The sequence below is a fragment of the Rhea pennata genome, chromosome 8, assembly GCF_028389875.1.
Source record: "Rhea pennata isolate bPtePen1 chromosome 8, bPtePen1.pri, whole genome shotgun sequence".
Classification (NCBI taxonomy): domain Eukaryota; kingdom Metazoa; phylum Chordata; class Aves; order Rheiformes; family Rheidae; genus Rhea; species Rhea pennata.
The window spans coordinates 9,294,116-9,310,295 of NC_084670.1; the positions used below are offsets into that span (position 1 = coordinate 9,294,116).

Genomic DNA, 16,180 nt, shown 5'->3' on the forward strand with positions numbered 1-16,180 from the left:
AGAAATCTAAGTGCAAAAGCTGTTCTTCCTTCTGTTTTCCGTGGGATAGTGGAGGCTTAGAAACGTGAATTTGAAAAACTATTCCTACATCTTTCTCTTCCTCCCTCCTCATTTTCCTTTCTTAAAGTGAAAACCTGAATGTGTTATGCTGTAGCTAGCTAAAAGTATATTTGTAAATGCTTTCATGGAAAGATCTTTCAATTTTGTCACATGAGTTTACTGATATTAGCTTGAGGACAAAGCTTTAACAATTGGTTTGACCTTTTAGATTAATAGATGGTATGAAAATAACAAGATGTAAAACTTCCCCATGAAATTTAATCCATTTCCTGGGTGAAGAGGGACGAGTAAGTTTCACATTTCCAGTTTATTTTCTCTGACTGAGAACCTTCTCAAAAGGCTGAGGATACCTCAGTCCTAATTTTTAAGTGTTTAAATCTCTGAGCGGATGTGAAAGATGTCACCTCAGTAGTCATTTTTTGCTTATGAATTTTTATCTAGTTTCATGTTTTATTACAGGAAAAAGGCTTGTTTCATTATATAACACAAGCCTTTGTTTCAAAGGTTCAGGTGAATGCAAACAGCTATGAAGTTTAGGTATACATACTTCAAATTTGTCAGTGTTTCATAATGATTTTAAAAGAATAAACTTTGCTTCGTAGATCTAGGAGATAATTTCTTAAAGCAACTGAAATATGAGAATATATTTGTGTTCAGTATTAAAACAGTGACACAAAAGATGAGGTGAGAAACAAACACTCGATTGCTGTTATATCATAATGTATTTTGGTAGAATGGTTAATCCAAGATAGTTTTGATAGAACATTTTACAGCTGCGTAGACGGTAATTTAATATACCTCAGATAGATTGTCTATATTGAAATAACTGCTTGTGGTTACATTTTGACCTTCAAATGACACAAAAATCCTCCTGTGTTTCTATTGCATAGGCTTAGTGCCTAATCACACTGCCTATCAAAATATAGCGAAATGACTGCATGCTATTTGAAAATTAATTCTCTATTTAGGAGGTATTATCAAGTGCACTTGGTTACACGGGGGAGAATTTGTGTGAATGAATAACGTGGGGCTCTCATTTCTTAGAAGTAGCTGCAGTGCAGCTTCTATTTCTGTTTGTGAAAGGTAGTCTATGGTTAGCAGCTTTACTTTGGATTTCTGCTGTTTTTGTGCTCTGGCTCCTCTGCTCTTGATTTGATGATTATTGCTTTGCTTCTTTGTGTTAACAGTTCACCAGTACAGCAGAACACCGCTGTTCACTTGGATGATGGTCAATACTGGTCCAGTCATGCAGCTGTATACAAGGGGAAGCCTCACAGAGCGATCTTTCAAGACAGTCTTGAGAAAATATACAGAAACATGTACCAAAAAGCATCTGGCACTGTTTCGGACCAAAAAACCCACTCCTGATAGCATTTTGTCTGGAAGTGTATAGTACACAATGTTCATATTTTTAACGAAAACTATTTTTATGTAACAAATGCTTGTATTCTATTTTTAAGTTGTAAGTATGTTTGGGCAGGGTTGCCGAGCAATGGAGTATTGGGCTTGAGTTGCCAAATGGGGAACAACTTGGACACAAACAAAAACCAGGCTTCTTCCTAGTTAATAAAGCTATGTTGTTCCTTTCAGACTGTCAGAAGATAGTCATTTGAAGACTGATAGATCTGCTGGACATTCTTGTCTGACATCGAGTCAGGTTTCAGCTGCAGCCAACTTTTTAAAGAAATGATTATAACTGTTTAGTAACAAAAATAGGATTGGTTGAGAAAGTAGTAAGTAATATATCCTAGTGTTCAGAGAGGCGGTCTAAAGGGGAAAGGGTGAAAGTGTGTATCGATATAAAAGCGTCTGCTTTGGGAAAGAGGGAATGGGTTTTTAGAAAATTGCCTTTGGATTGTTTTTTGTTGAAAAAGGCAGAAGGAAAAAGCTCATACTGACCTATAGACATGCTTTCAAAGCATTTTCAAGCACCTTAGTAACAAATTTTGCAATACTGTCAAATTTTAAAAGAAACCTGCCCAATCCAGCAGTCTTTTTATCAAAAGAAAACTCTTCTTCACATACCCTGTGCACTTGAAAGTTCCAAGGTTCTCTTGAATGCAGTCATGACATTTGCCAACATGCTTGTAATTTAAAAAATACAAATAAGAAAAGGGCAAGGAGGGGGTAGGCCTGGTACTAGTCAGTAAACTAATATGCCCAGTTCAGGCCTTCTGAAGTCACTTCATCACAATCCCACCTAATTTGGAGCCTATCCTTACCAGCCTGCTGGGATCCTGTTGGCAGAAATTGCATCCTTTTTGCTAAAGGCCACCAAATGTTCATCAGCAGTTCGATGCTTTCCCAAGAGACGGAACCTTTTCAGCTTTGCGTTGAACAGATCCCACATTAACAGACCAGGGCAAATTGCCCATCTATTGAAAAAAATGAATGTTTTAAAAGGGCAAGAGTGTCCATCTCCTGCTTCTTTTTAAAATGGAGAAAAAATAAACGCATATTCTGGCTCCTTCCCTGACTGAGAGAACAGATTCAGTTCCACCGATGCCATTTTACCTATTACAATTGGATAAAGGATAAAGCTAGCAGTACAGATGGCAGAACATATGACTGTAACCTGCCAGCATGCCTAGATAAACAAAAAGTTGGTCTACTCTGCCTTCCCTCCTTTAACGCTGAGACAACATAATTGATTTGAGAAAGCAGTTGGTGAGCAATTATGCTAGTGGGAAAGCACGTTGAAAGGCTGTGTGCTTCTGTTTCAGGAAAGGGGACTCTCAGAGGAAGTGTCTTGCATATAGACATTTCTATTCCTTGTAACAGTTAAACCAGTTGAAGTGGATTAACACTGATAACTTCCTGTCCCTGATGCCATTTAGCACATTAGTGCTTTCAAAGGGCATTAGCTGTTCAGTCTTATGCTATAGATAAATGTTGAGTCACTCTATTGAGAAGTAGTACACTTTTTTTTTTTTTCTTCAGAAGTGAAAAGTAAAACTTGGCCAAGGTGGTTCACTGAAGGATGGTGACCATAGTGTGTTACAGCACCAGTACCTGGTACTCATCCATCACCTGGTTCCTGTGACCCATATTAGTCCATAATGGAATAGTTTCTTCTGGCTGCTAAGGAATATAGGTATACACAGATGGGCCCTGAATAGGCAGAGAACATTCTGAAAGACTCTTTCCAAGCTTTTGGTTTAAAATGAATCTACTAATATCTGAAACTTGCTGTGGTCTTCCCATATGGATTGCAGCCTTTGATATTCGCTGTTCTTCTCATGGCATCCCATAGTCTTCATTCAATATTCTCTGTATTTGGGCCTGTTAGTGTCATAGCTTAGTAAAAGTTAATGTGATCAGAAGGTTGGCTGCTCCCCTTTGGCCGAATCTGTCTGCCAGGTAGAAGTACTGTTCAGTTTACCCTCCCTGGCAATCTGTCATTGCAGATTTTGGTCCCTGTTAGCTCAATGTGTAGGAAGGCCTGAGTACTCAAACTCTTTGTGTGGATAACCAAGGACACAAGTTGCCAAGAAATCAAGAAACAAGGAGGGGAGGAAGACGATTGGAGGCCACTGTTGAAAAACAGTAATATTTTGGACAATCCAGAGAAACAGCTGCGGTGTGCTTCATTCTGTTTGCCTAACTTTGCCTAACATGACAACCTCTTTCTTTCTTTTTTTTTTTTTTTCCTTTTTTCCTTTTTTCCTTTTTTTTTCCTTTTTTTCTTTTTTTTTTTTTCTTTTTTTTTAAACTCAGAGGGATGTCTTTTTTAATCATCTTCTTAGTCCTAGGTGCAGATTAGAGGACTGGAACATCTCTCTTATGAGGAAAGACTTTGAGAGCTGGGCCTGTTTGACCTGCAGAAGAGAAGACTGAGAGGGGATCTTATCAATGTCTACAAATACCTTAAGGGAGAGTGTCAAGGGGATGAGGCTGGACTCTTTTTCAGTGGTGCCGTGTGACAGGACAAGAGGCAACAGGCACAAACTGAAACATAGAAAGTTCCACCTGAATATAAGGAAAAACCTCTTTGTTGTGAGACTGACAGCACTGAAACAGGTTGCCCAGAGAGATTGTGGAGTCTCCTTCTCTGGAGATACTCAAAACACGCCTGGATGCAACCCTGTCCAATGTGTTCTCAGTGACCCTTCTTTTGAGCCAAGGGGATTGGACTAGGTGATCTCCAGAGGTCCCTTCCATCCTCAACCATTCTGTGATTCTGTGTATTTCATGTGGGGATTCAATGCGAGAAAAAAAGTGTTACACTTTTTTGACTGATATTAATATTCTCACTCTGTAGCCTTCATATGCAGCAAAACAACAAATGAAGCAGATAGATAGACCGTAAGTGTCTTTGGCCTGATCTGACTGCTAAGGGAGATGGTATGTATAAAGTCTTTCTGAATCAGCTGCTGCAGAATATGTGTTTCTCTCTTGGGTCAGAGTCATTCCACAGCTTATATGCTGTGATAGAGAAAAAGTGTGTTCTCTTCCAAGCAGTGTGCTGGAAATCTGTTTTGGTTAATGGAAAACTTTTCTATGAAATGGGACTTAAGACCCAAATTGCTCTGATCTGTCCCCAAAATCTGCAAGCCACTTGGTTTTTAAAAGCTTTTGGCCCTTTCCCTGTTTGCTCAGCTAGCTCTCTTATTAATACGCATACAACTCAAGTGCACTGAACACTGCTGCTCCTTTGCTACTGTGGTATGTGATAAGTATAGGTTCAGGCAGTGAACCAACATAGTAATAAACTGTAATTGTTTAGTGCACCTTGCTTTCTAATACAATTTAAATCCCTTCTAACAAATGCAAATTTCTAGGTTCCTGAGTGGAGCTTTAAATAGCATTTTCTGTGTTCATTCCTTATCTTAAGTCATCCACAAAGTGGTTTGTTAGTGACAGTGGGATGGCGTAATTCCACCATCATCACTTTACCTCCTGAAGGAAAGTTGCCTACTCAAATCTAGAAATAATGGGCTAGATTAAGAGAGAATTAGTGTTTTTCTGTAGAGTCTGTCTCTTATTCCTGCCTTCCCCAAGTTATTACAACCCGTGAGTATTCTCACAAAATGTTATGGCTTCCAGTGTTGCTTGCAGTATGCAATATAATCAGAACAGTATTTTAATCTTTTTCATTTTAATAAGTCGGTCCTCTTTCTTTTAATATGCTCCCTTCCTCCTTTGCTACAAGTAACTTTGTATAGTTCAGGATCTTTGGATGGCTTTGCACAAACTAGCTAGCTGTGTTCAATAGCACACCAGATCGTCTACTGAATAACTGAATAGTAGTTGCTTTGGAAATCACTCAGTTTAGGACCTACTGCAGATTAAAAAATGCCAAGCTCTCTAATGATCAGCTAGGAAGAGGGAAGCTTAAACTGGTTGACCTGGAGCAAGAGACATAGATGTGGATAGAGTAATGAGAACAGGTAGCAATAAGATGTGCAGCCATGTTAACATTTAAAACCCCCCAAGTCAGCTTTAAGCCCCCGAAAATGGTGAGAGAGAAAGAAGCCTGCCCAAAAGGCTTGGGCTCTCTCTTTTTTTTTTTTCCCCCTTTTTTTTGGTAAAATAATAGGCTTTTAGCTCTGCTCAGTATTAAGTAGTCTGTGCTAAATGCATTGTCGTTTTTACCTCAGCTGTAAAATGGGGAGTTTGTGCTCTGAAGCTTAATTAAATGACTGTAAAGTGTGTTGAGCTCCTGAGGTGAATGTTGTTAGAGAAATTATTTTATTTTGTGCAGCCTAGGTGAAAAGTCCTGTCTCCGGGTTACTAGAAAGGTGTTATTTTAATTTTCCCAGTTTTACTGTGTTTTAATCAGGAAACTATCGAATAAGTCTTAATCTTATCAAGATGCAAGTCTATTAAATCTAAGATGCTCCACTGAGAAAAACAGTCAACTACTTTCTACCTGCAGTTTTAGGAGCTAATCTTTACAATGGGTATCCTGCTCAGCTTACATCTCCTGGATGATCCAGGTTCTTCATAATGATGAGGCAACAAGCACAAACGGAAACACAGGAAGTTCTACCTGAATGTGAGGAAGAACTTCTTCACTGTGAGAGTGACGCAGCACTGGAACAGGTTGCCCGGAGAGGTTGTGGAGTCTCCTTCTCTGGAGATATTCCAAACCCTCCTGGATGCAACCCTGTCTAATATGCTTTAGATGACCCTGCTGAGCAGGGAGGTTGGACTAGATGATCTCCAGAGGTCCCGTCCAACCTTAAAGATTCTGTGATTCTGTGATTGCTCTCATGATATTTTTTTAATACAAGTTCTGTTTTTATCATCATGATGTCTTAATGCTTTCTGCTATATGTACTATTAACATCTATGAGATTATTTGTTCTCATCCTCTCCCCAAGGGTGAGAGGTGCAGTGATGTGTGCAATAACTTCACAGCGGAATACTTTGTGCGGTGCCATAGGTTTATCAGGCAAAATAAGTTGGAAGGAATTTCCACCTTTCCTATCGATGAGCAGGGTATAGTCTATTATCATATTATTCTCGTCTTCCTAATTCTTAAACTTGAAGGTGTTTCTAAACAGTTGTTTTCTGAAACACTGAACTATGCAACAAAATTATCCTTTTAGCAATGGCCACTTAATTGTGTAAGTCATGAAACGTGGACTCTGGGTCATGTGAAAGCCGGCTATGATTTTAAGTGCTCGCCTGGTTACAAAATGCTCATTATCAGGATACCTGAGAATATCTCAAGAGATTTGTTTAGGAATCAAAGCATTTGGGGAAACTTTTAAATCAATGAAACTTAGGGAAAGCCATTTAGCTTCTTGGTGCCAGCTGAAGCCAAGAGTGAACAGCACTTCTGTGGGATGAGCTTAGTGAGCTACCTCGCTGACAGAAGTGATGCCTGGTTTAGGCAGTGGACACCGGTAACAGCAATCTATGGTTCTTTTGAGTTTCCACAAACAAACTGGTATTGTGGGAAGTGATCAAGAATGTTTAATAATTCCGTTTTCTTTTATGCAATGGAATATCAAACAAACTTCATTGCCCTGGTTTCTACTGCTTTGTCCGTGGAATTCAAAACATCTTCAATCAAAACTCTTAAAGGTGAGACTATAGCTGCTTTTGTTAGTGATGTTGGCTTGTTTTCACCCATTTGACCAAAGATGTGCAGTTTGTTTCCTGTGTTTGCCCTGAGAGAGAAATTCTCTGAAGTGCGGTGATGATTTGTCTGGATGACAACATGGAGGAATTGCAATCCTTCTGTTTGCTTGATCAATGTGGAGATTGTGCTTTTCCTCCTTGTGTATTCCACTCGGCTCTGCATGATTGCTTTCGACTCTGCGGAGAGCTCTCTGCAGTCTGAGATGTGGTGATCTGAGCCTTCTCTCCTCTTCAAGTGAAGGAGTTCACTCTTGCAAAACAAGTTTTTCCCTTTTAGTTCATCAGAATTTACTGGTCCTAAGGATGTAGCGCTTTTTTTTTTCCTTTCTTTTTCTTTTTTTCCTGTGATCCTGTAGAACTGATACCACTGAACAGAGATTGCTTTGTATGAAGTGGGGTGAGAGTGGAGAGCAGGGGTAGATTTTGTCTGTGAGTGGTTCAGTGCATGGCTTTCTGTGTTCTATGCATTTACATCCTATGACTTGTAGATGTATAAAAAATCGGTGAAACTTAAAAATAGGTGTTTAAGTAACAAAAGCACCATTTATGTTACTGAACTGTGGTGAATTCTAACACTTATATTTGTATTGTTATACTGACCTGAAGTTTTAGATGTTGAGCTAATTGTGTAATTAGGAAGACTATAGTTGTATGAACTGTTTCATTCAGTACCCCAGTAGTAAACAATTGCTAAGAGGTTGCTTTCCCTGCCTGCCTTGTTTTCACCACAGTCATCTAGTGTTTACATACATTTTAGCCACTGTGCCATTTTTGAAGGCTTTATTTGTCTCATTTACGTTTTTGGTTTGGATAATACTTAAATATGAAATCCATCTGTGAAACATATTGTATATTCATGTTGAGGGGTAAAACCAGTTTTTAATTAAAATTTTATACAGCACTTGTATTTCACTTTGTCCTGTTTTATTATGAAACACTTCAATCTTCTTCCTAAAACACATATGTCTTCTGCGTTTCAAGATGTTCCTTGTTGCTCATGCAGAACCAGTTTCTGAGCTCTGTCAGCAGAGTGCCATATGTTCTGGGGTTCATTTAGCTTCTCTGGCGTTTGTGTAGGCAGCATATTGGATGTAATGCAGCTAAGCTCAACTTCATTCTTTTCTTTATAAACTTGTCAGGAGATGAAATAAGCAGGGAGAAGAAAACAGTGAATAATACTAAAATGATTTGAATTATCAATAAATTATGCTAAGTTGGCCAGTCAAAGTGAAGGCTTTTTATGTATTTGATGATTTTCTTTAATTGTGGCTTATGCCTAGTTTATAAGATGGTGTATCTCTCGATGCTACCCAGCATCACACCCAAAATGAGTGCTGGAGATTGAGCTATAATCCAGATGATTTGGAGATGACAGGCATTATAAGTGCTCATAATTTGCACCAATCCACTATTTTTAAATACAAAAATGTGAGTTATGGGAGATGTGAGTGCAAAAGAATTGTATTCCTCTTTGTTATCTTCTGCCTTTGTGAAAAATAACTCTCCCCGTTTAAATGTCTGGTACTGAAAAGGGAGAAATCCTTCATCATCATGAGCCTGGTGGTGCCCTCCTGTTAAGAAAAATGGGTTTTTTTGTTATCTGATCAATCCATTCCTGTTCCCTCCATGCACCCCATAATCTTAACCATGAACGAATAGTTCCTTCAGTTTTTAATATGCTGCCAGTTTGTGGGAACACAGTCCATGACTCTTTATTGATATTAGTAATATTGCCAGATACTGATCTTATCCGCTGAAAGCTGACTATGACAAAGAGGACCAGGACCGAAGTATTTTTGTGATTTTGTAACCAGAGCTATTAAAAAAAAAAAACAATCTGTTTCCCCCCTTGCTGGGGGGGGGGGGGGGGAGGGAAGAGGCTGGAGGGAAGAGGCTCAAGTGGCTGCTTGAAATGAGTGCTTTGAGGAGTGGGGAGGGAAAAGTTTGCAATTCTGACCTAATATACCCCAGGGATGGTCAGAAATAACCAACTGGAATGACATGAGTGTAAACCTGGTTGAAGTGACAGGCAGATCAGCTCCTGGGACTCTATTTACATATGTTTAAAACAAACAAAAAAGCTGCTTTTGTTCCCTAGGAAAACCTATTTACTTGGCATTCAGTTCTTGTATGAGCTGGGACTGCTTTCATGGAAGATGTAGAAACAAAACAACTGACATTTCTGCTTTGATGTGAGGCTGAAGCTAAGATTTGGTTCTGAAATATGAAAGTAAACTGAAACTACCTCCAATTTAAGGGTTTTTTTTAATGACCTTAAAAGTTTTGCAAAGTTTCCCCCCCCCCCCTTAGGGATCAGAAGAAATTATAACAGTAATCTTACTTATAACTGTAAGTCTATAGAGACAGTGGCTGTAGGTTAATGAAAAATTGACACTTTTACTTGCCGGTGCTTCCAGCAGAATTTTTTTCTTCAAACTGATGTGAACTATTGCACTGCGTGAGTTGGTTATGAGTCTCACATATTAAACTGAATGCTTCTTTTGTGGAAGCTACAGAAGTGAGTCACAGCTGAATGTTTTGAACAACATTTCTGTTTTGAACAAATGCAACAAAAATTACATTTTTTTATAATGGTTACTGTGATGCCTTCTTCCCACCCCTTCACTCCGCTCAAAATAAAAAGCTCACTTTCTTAGACTAAACCAGAAAGTGGCCAGAGGAATCACCCCCTAACAGTTTCTATCCACAGTAGTGTATATCTTGAGTGCTATTAACCCACTCCCTTATTAATCAAGAGCGAAAAGAGACAGCACCATAGAGCAATAACTGAGTACTGCAAGTGGAGCTGCTGTTATATTTTGCGTACACTTACATACTATTTTGTATACTTACACACACTCCTCCTTAGGGCTTCCTCTAAGGTTTGCAGATCTTTATGGAAGTGCACTCTCTGGAAATATTTCCACAGCGTATTATGGGACAGCTTGCTTCTCATTTCTGGGAATAATGTTCAGAAATGGCACAAATTCAGCAGCTCAGGCTGATTTGGTTCATATTCTGACATCTTAATATCTCTGCTTGTTGTCCTTGGCACAGTGGTGCCATCTGGTCTTGCTTGGACAGGTTATCTTTAACACTGCACAGCATGATATTTCGGTTTTTGCTTATGAAATTTTGGGCTGTGCTTGAATGGCACAAGAAATCCACTGATGACTTGGTGCCAGCCTTTGACCAGGTGGCACCTGCTGAAATGACATCATCTCATGTACAAATGGCTGTGATGGAGCTGGATAAGCAGAGGTGCTGGGAATAGCATTTGAGACAAAGGGAAGGAAGAAAGACTACTTCAGGCATTACATGTGAATTCTGGTCAGGAAATAAAGCGTCATTGGACATTCAGAGACCACCTTACTCACTTGAAGAGCTTTACATCCGTAATGGACAGTTCCTGGAGGGAGAAGCTGTTTTAGGGCAGAAGCATTCTTCATCTCTTCTAGAGGAGTTTCAAGGCTCATTGGGCCAGGAGAAGGCTGTGAAGATAAGTGACTTTGTGGGTTGGGGTACACCTGGGAAAAGGCAGAGTTATGTGCTCATCCTTGCTGCTGTCATGATTCATACGTTTTATCTAGCGAGTGTTTCGGATGAAATGTACTGAGCTGATGATCTGTCTTTCTGAGGTGGAGAACACAAATCCCTTCTACACTGTGCTTTGGCTTCAATAGTGGAGATGAAGGCTGCTCCCTACCAACCACTTCCAATTCTGTGGCTGTTACCACCTCATAGCCATCACTCTGAGGACTCCTACAAGACAGTGCCAAGACTCCTGAAGCTGTGGAGCCTGCTGGCTTGGTGCTGCACACTCCTGCAAGTGCTTTATGGTGGTGTATGCCTTTTCTTGAGACAACTGCAAAGGTCTGCTCTGTGCACGGTGGATTGGGGCAGCACAGCTGAGTCTAACCACAGACAGCAGCTGGAAGGACAGGTATGGCCAAATTCAATGACAATGTCCAATGCCAATAACGGCTCCTGCTGGAGTGTTTATCCAACAACAGCATCATTATTTTGGTGTTCCCAGCAGACTGGCCCCCTCCAGTGGAGAGAAGATTACATTTGTGTGATGAGGAAGTTGTGTTCTTGAACTCTTCTGAAAAACAGGCAGTGACTTTTCCTTGCAGCCTGTCACAGCCTGGGAGGTTGCCTTTGTCACCTTTGCTGCAACACTCTGTTGGGGCAGCGAGTGGGCAATTGGCTTATTCACTCATGTTCACCTGCTTCAGAGATGGTTATGTAAAAACCTCAAATTGTCGTGACATCAACATTTTATCTGTGACAAAGAATTGCCTTTATCTATTGCTCCCTGTGTCACCTTCACAGCGCCTTGTACATCTCTTTTTACCTTTATATATTGTGCAAGGCAAACAAACTAAAAACCCAAATGCCAGGCATTTGGTATTCACAGAGGTTGGATGACACCTACCACATTACCCTTCTTTGGTCCTAAACGGGGAAGGTGATGTATCCCATTAAATGTGAGATGAGAGACTTTTAAATTGGTTATTTGGATCTGTTACCTCTTGTCCTTTGCCACTTCCTTTTGACTTCTGCCCTTTTTTTGCCTCTCTGTGATTATAAACCCCTGTTCTTCTGCATGCACCATTTATGATTATTGTTTACACTGTATAACTTCATAGTAGACAACCTTTTAATGTAACAGAAGAGGCTTGATGAAACTCAGCAGCAGAAAGCTGGAGAGAGATGGAGTCACACTAGAAATAGGGTCCAGCTTTTAGGGTTTTTTTAACATAACAAGTATTTAACTTCTGGAACAACTTATCCCGAAACTCTGCTTTGCTCTTGACTTGCAGTCTTTATGCCAGGACTGACAACCGTGCTAAAAGAAACACAGCTAAGCTGTCAGGTTGATAAAGAAATAAGCAGGGATGTTCTGTCATGCCAAAAATCCCAAATCCTACCTGTACAAATTAAGGAAAATAGTAATAGATTAAACTTAGAAGCTCCGAACCTGGCCTGGCTGAGCTGTATGCCTGGATGTATGCCACCTAACTCTTGCCACGTATGAAAACTCTGTAGTGTCCTCAACTGAACTGGAGCTACAGCTACAGCCTAAAAAGAGGACTAGCTTCCTTCTCTTCATAACTCATTGCCTTTTTATCTGCAGACATGCCAAACCCTGCTTTGGGATATTTTCAGACTTTTTGTATTTGTTATAGATTTTTGAAGACCTATGCTATATTGATGGCATTTTTAAATCAAAAAAAAAAAAAAATCTAGGAGACTTTGTTTTCTAGAGATAAAATGTACAGCTAAACACCAGTCACTTTAATGAGGGTGTGTTCTGCTGCTCCTCAGAGATACCAGCTGCACACTGAAATCCTCTTGCTGATATGTCAGCATTTCGTAACTGCTGTAGCTTGAGGTTAGCGGGGTGATTTTTCCTTGTCTGGGGTTTAGACCAGCGCTTCTAACCTGGTATCTGGGTAAGATAAGATGAAACGACTGAAGGTAGGAAGCTGGCTTTAATATCTGTAGGAGAAATACTTTGAATACATAATTCAAAATTGTTTTATGCAATCTTCCCACCCGCTCCACCAAGGAAAAGGAGAAAGGGAATCTGGGCAGTGATCAACACTTTGATTTTAACTTAGAGTCCTAGGGAGGCTGTTTAAAGAAAAAAAAAATCTTTACCCAGACTAAGGATTTAAAGCTGTTTCTAAGGCTGCAGTGAGATTTCTGATATATACAGGCATTTACAAAACAGATTATGCTGATGTTGGAAGCACTGGACTTTGGAAAATGGTTAAGTAAGCTACAGCATTAGGCAGAAAAACTTCCAGCCTGAGGAAGCTGGAGGGAATGAGGGGTTCCCACAGGCTGCAGTGTCCCAGCCTGGGGAACGTCTCTGTGGCGGTACGGTGCGGGGTACTGGCAGCAAAACTGGGCTCAAGATCTAAGGCTGCGTGTGTGAACAGACCAAAGCAATAACAAAGTCAATAACAGGTGTTGTTTTTTTGCAATATTATGTGCAGTAAAAGTAGGAAGGAGGTTCTGATGAGTTGTTTTCTTTGCATTTATTATTTATTATTGTTTTTCTCAAAGGAAAGGGAAAGCAAGAAGACAAGGAGCAGAAGAAAGAAAATTAAACCATGCAAAGCTGCTGGTTTTATTTCTTTTCCTAGTAGATATCCCAGATGGAGAAGGGTACAGGGAGTCTGTCGGCCAGGCCTTTTTACCAGACCCAATGTGTCCCACCTTCTTCTTCAGCTCTCCGTGAGGTTTGCACTGGTGAAGTTTCCCTCTGTAAGAGTACAGGGAGGGCAACGCTCCCTGCAAGGGTGAGAGCTTATGACCTCAGGTGATAAACAACTTTTACCCTCTTTAACCAGGAAATGGTGACTCACAAGCGGTCGCTGTCCGGTCCCTGCTGATGAGCAGGCTGCAAATGCAGCTCCAACCTTGTCCCAGAAGATGAGTGCAAAGAACCAGAGAAACGATGTTGCCCTGTTTGCTAACTCACTCTCTACCATGCTGAAATGTATGGGGTCCATTTTTTTTTCTCCTTTCTGTAATAAACTGTGCCCACCGTTGCATTTATTTTTTTAAATAACATTTTAAAATATTTTCCGGTAAATTAAAGTGATGACATGTTTGTGGGGTTCATTGTTAATTTCATTTCCTTTGGCTCAGCCAACCAGATAAACCGCAACGTTATTAATCTTTGTTTAAAAGAAGATCCTTTGCCGAAGAGTAATAAATGATCTTGATAGATTTGTCAGGAAAACGAATGATAATCATTTGCAGATAGACACAAGCCTAGTATGGAAGATTAATAAGAAAATATGTATTGGCATCATTAATAACAGCTGCTGCCAATGGACTTGTATATTGGTTACAGTTCTGAAAGCAATGTGTTCTTGTTAGAATATTGCAATTTATCACAAGCCCTGAAGAGTGAGGCTGCTCCCCGAGAAGGACCGGCGCGGAGCGAGCCAGCGCGGCCGCTCGGTGCCTCTGCCGCTGCTCTGGAGCTCCGGTTTTCCTCAGCGCTGAACCTCCACGTACGTTTCCCTGCATCGTCGGTGCAAGGTCTTTTGGTCCTTGTTAATTTGTCCACTCCTTCCTCGTTTTGGGGGCCGCAGCAGGCTGGGTTTGCAGATAATCCTAATTCCCTCCGTCCCTCCTCTGTCAGGACTGAGCAGTGCCACCGGGGAGCTTGGGCCCAGGGCAAAGAGAGGGGAGATGGAAGGAGTGGAGGGATTTACCAGGTCAAATTTACCAAGGAAATCAATTTCTCTTGTAGGGTGCACAGCTGGCTGCAGCTGGCAGTTGCAGTATCTCCATCCCCTCTGTGGGCCAAGCTCAAGGATGAGGTTACAGCTCTCAAAATACATTGTGTCCTTTAAAGGAAACAGTCTTGCAGGGTCTGTGGGGTGAAAAGGGGAGAGGAAGAGGTCAAGATCATATGTCCAAAAATCAGGAGTGTTTTGTACTGCTTAAAAGGAAAATAAAGAGTGAAATTTCAATTTCACTGCTTGCAAAATTTAAATTTTCTTATGGAAAAAAAATTCTCAAATGTGTGAAAACTGTCTCATTTTCCATCTACTCACTCAGCATTGCTTTTCCCATGGCATTAGAGACTGTTTGGTCAAAAAAAAAAAAAGAAAAAAAAAAGAAAGAAAAGAAAGAAAAAAAAGAATGAAAAAAGAAAAAGAAGGAAAAACAATAAAGCTGGTGAGCTAAGTCCTGCTGAGGGGTGCTGCGTCTCAGAAGCCCTCAGTGCCTCTCTGCTCCAGGCCAGGAGGTGAGATCCGTGGTATTTCTAAATGCATTGGAAATTTATCCATTATTATTAGACATTTACCAGCTATTAATCACAGCTGGTAACTTGATTACCTCTAAATCTTTTGCGGCACCCTCTGGTTTGGGTACCACCTGCTCACAGTTGCACAGTGGCAGTGCCAGCGAGCTTTGCAGCGTATACCTGTTCCCACCGGGAGGGACAGGTGACCTCCTCTGGTTGGTGGGGCTGAGATTTCCCTTATTTAAAGGAAAACTACTTTTTTCTCTTAGAAAAAGCAAGTGCTTGTATTGATCTGTGCCAACTCAGCCCCAATCCTGCATTCCTGCATCTCGGCCCGTGGCGGGGGCTACAGAGGGGTGCTGAGCCCCGTGCACAGCCCATGCCGCAAGCGCTGTGCAGAGCTGGCGTCCACGAAACTGCAGACGTCCCTGCAGGCCGATGTCCCAGACCAAGGCCATTTTTTTATTCCCCCCCCCCCCCCCCCCAAAAAAAAAAAAAAAGGGAAATAAAAGGGCCAAGCTAAGCCTAGCAAGATGTGCTGCGCTGGGGGTGAGGAAGCCGGGCTGGGGCAGCCCCGGATCGGCATCGCCAGAAGAGCGTGCGAAGCGCAGCCCCAGGCGCCTCTCCGCGCCCCGGGGACCAGCGGGCCGCACACCGGCCACAGCCCGGCCGCTATCGCGCTGTCTGCAGGATGCTGCGCTGAAAAGCAGGGTGAGCTTTGTTGTGCACAAACCTGGCCTTGAAATCCAGGGCACAGAGATGCTAAAAAAAACACCAATAACAAAATCCTCTAAATATAAAAAGACTCAGAAAAGAGCCCTCGGTTCCAGCGGTGGCACCGGGAGCGGTGGGGGAGTTGGGCACTCATGCAGCTCGGTAAGGGAAGGTGGCTGGTTTGACTGCTGGCAAGGAGCACCTGGCCAGCTGGGGCCATGTCTGTGCAGCCTTGTGTGCACAGGGCACAAATTATTCTTTTGCTAATCTTTGCACCCGTCCTGCCATGGCTAATCCAGCCTCCTCCATGCAAAATTAGGAAACCAGACCTCAGGGCTCCCTGTCCCAGGTGGGCACAGAGCCTTTTGCCTCCTCTCTTTACTGGATCATGGCTATATCTATCTATCTTCATCTTCATGGCGCTGCGCTTCACTGGATGCCCTCGTGTCTGCACGTAGGCCATGTCTGGTGGCTTGGATGTGCCCCTAGGCTGCTGGAGCAGACTCGAACTCCTTGCAGACACTTTTAACTTTC

At 41.5% G+C, this 16,180-nt stretch overlaps 1 protein-coding gene across 1 annotated transcript in view; it reads left to right on the top strand.

Moving 5' to 3' along the window:
* The window catches only part of SPATA6 (spermatogenesis associated 6), a 42,312-nt gene extending 40,663 nt beyond the window's left edge, over nt 1–1,649 (top strand). Inside the window, exon 13 of the mRNA XM_062581237.1 lies at nt 1,248–1,649. Within this exon, the coding sequence (XP_062437221.1) occupies nt 1,248–1,428 (181 nt within the window). The 3' untranslated portion in view covers nt 1,429–1,649. The remainder of the gene's footprint in view (nt 1–1,247) is intronic.
* The last annotated feature ends 14,531 nt before the right edge of the window (nt 1,650–16,180 follow it).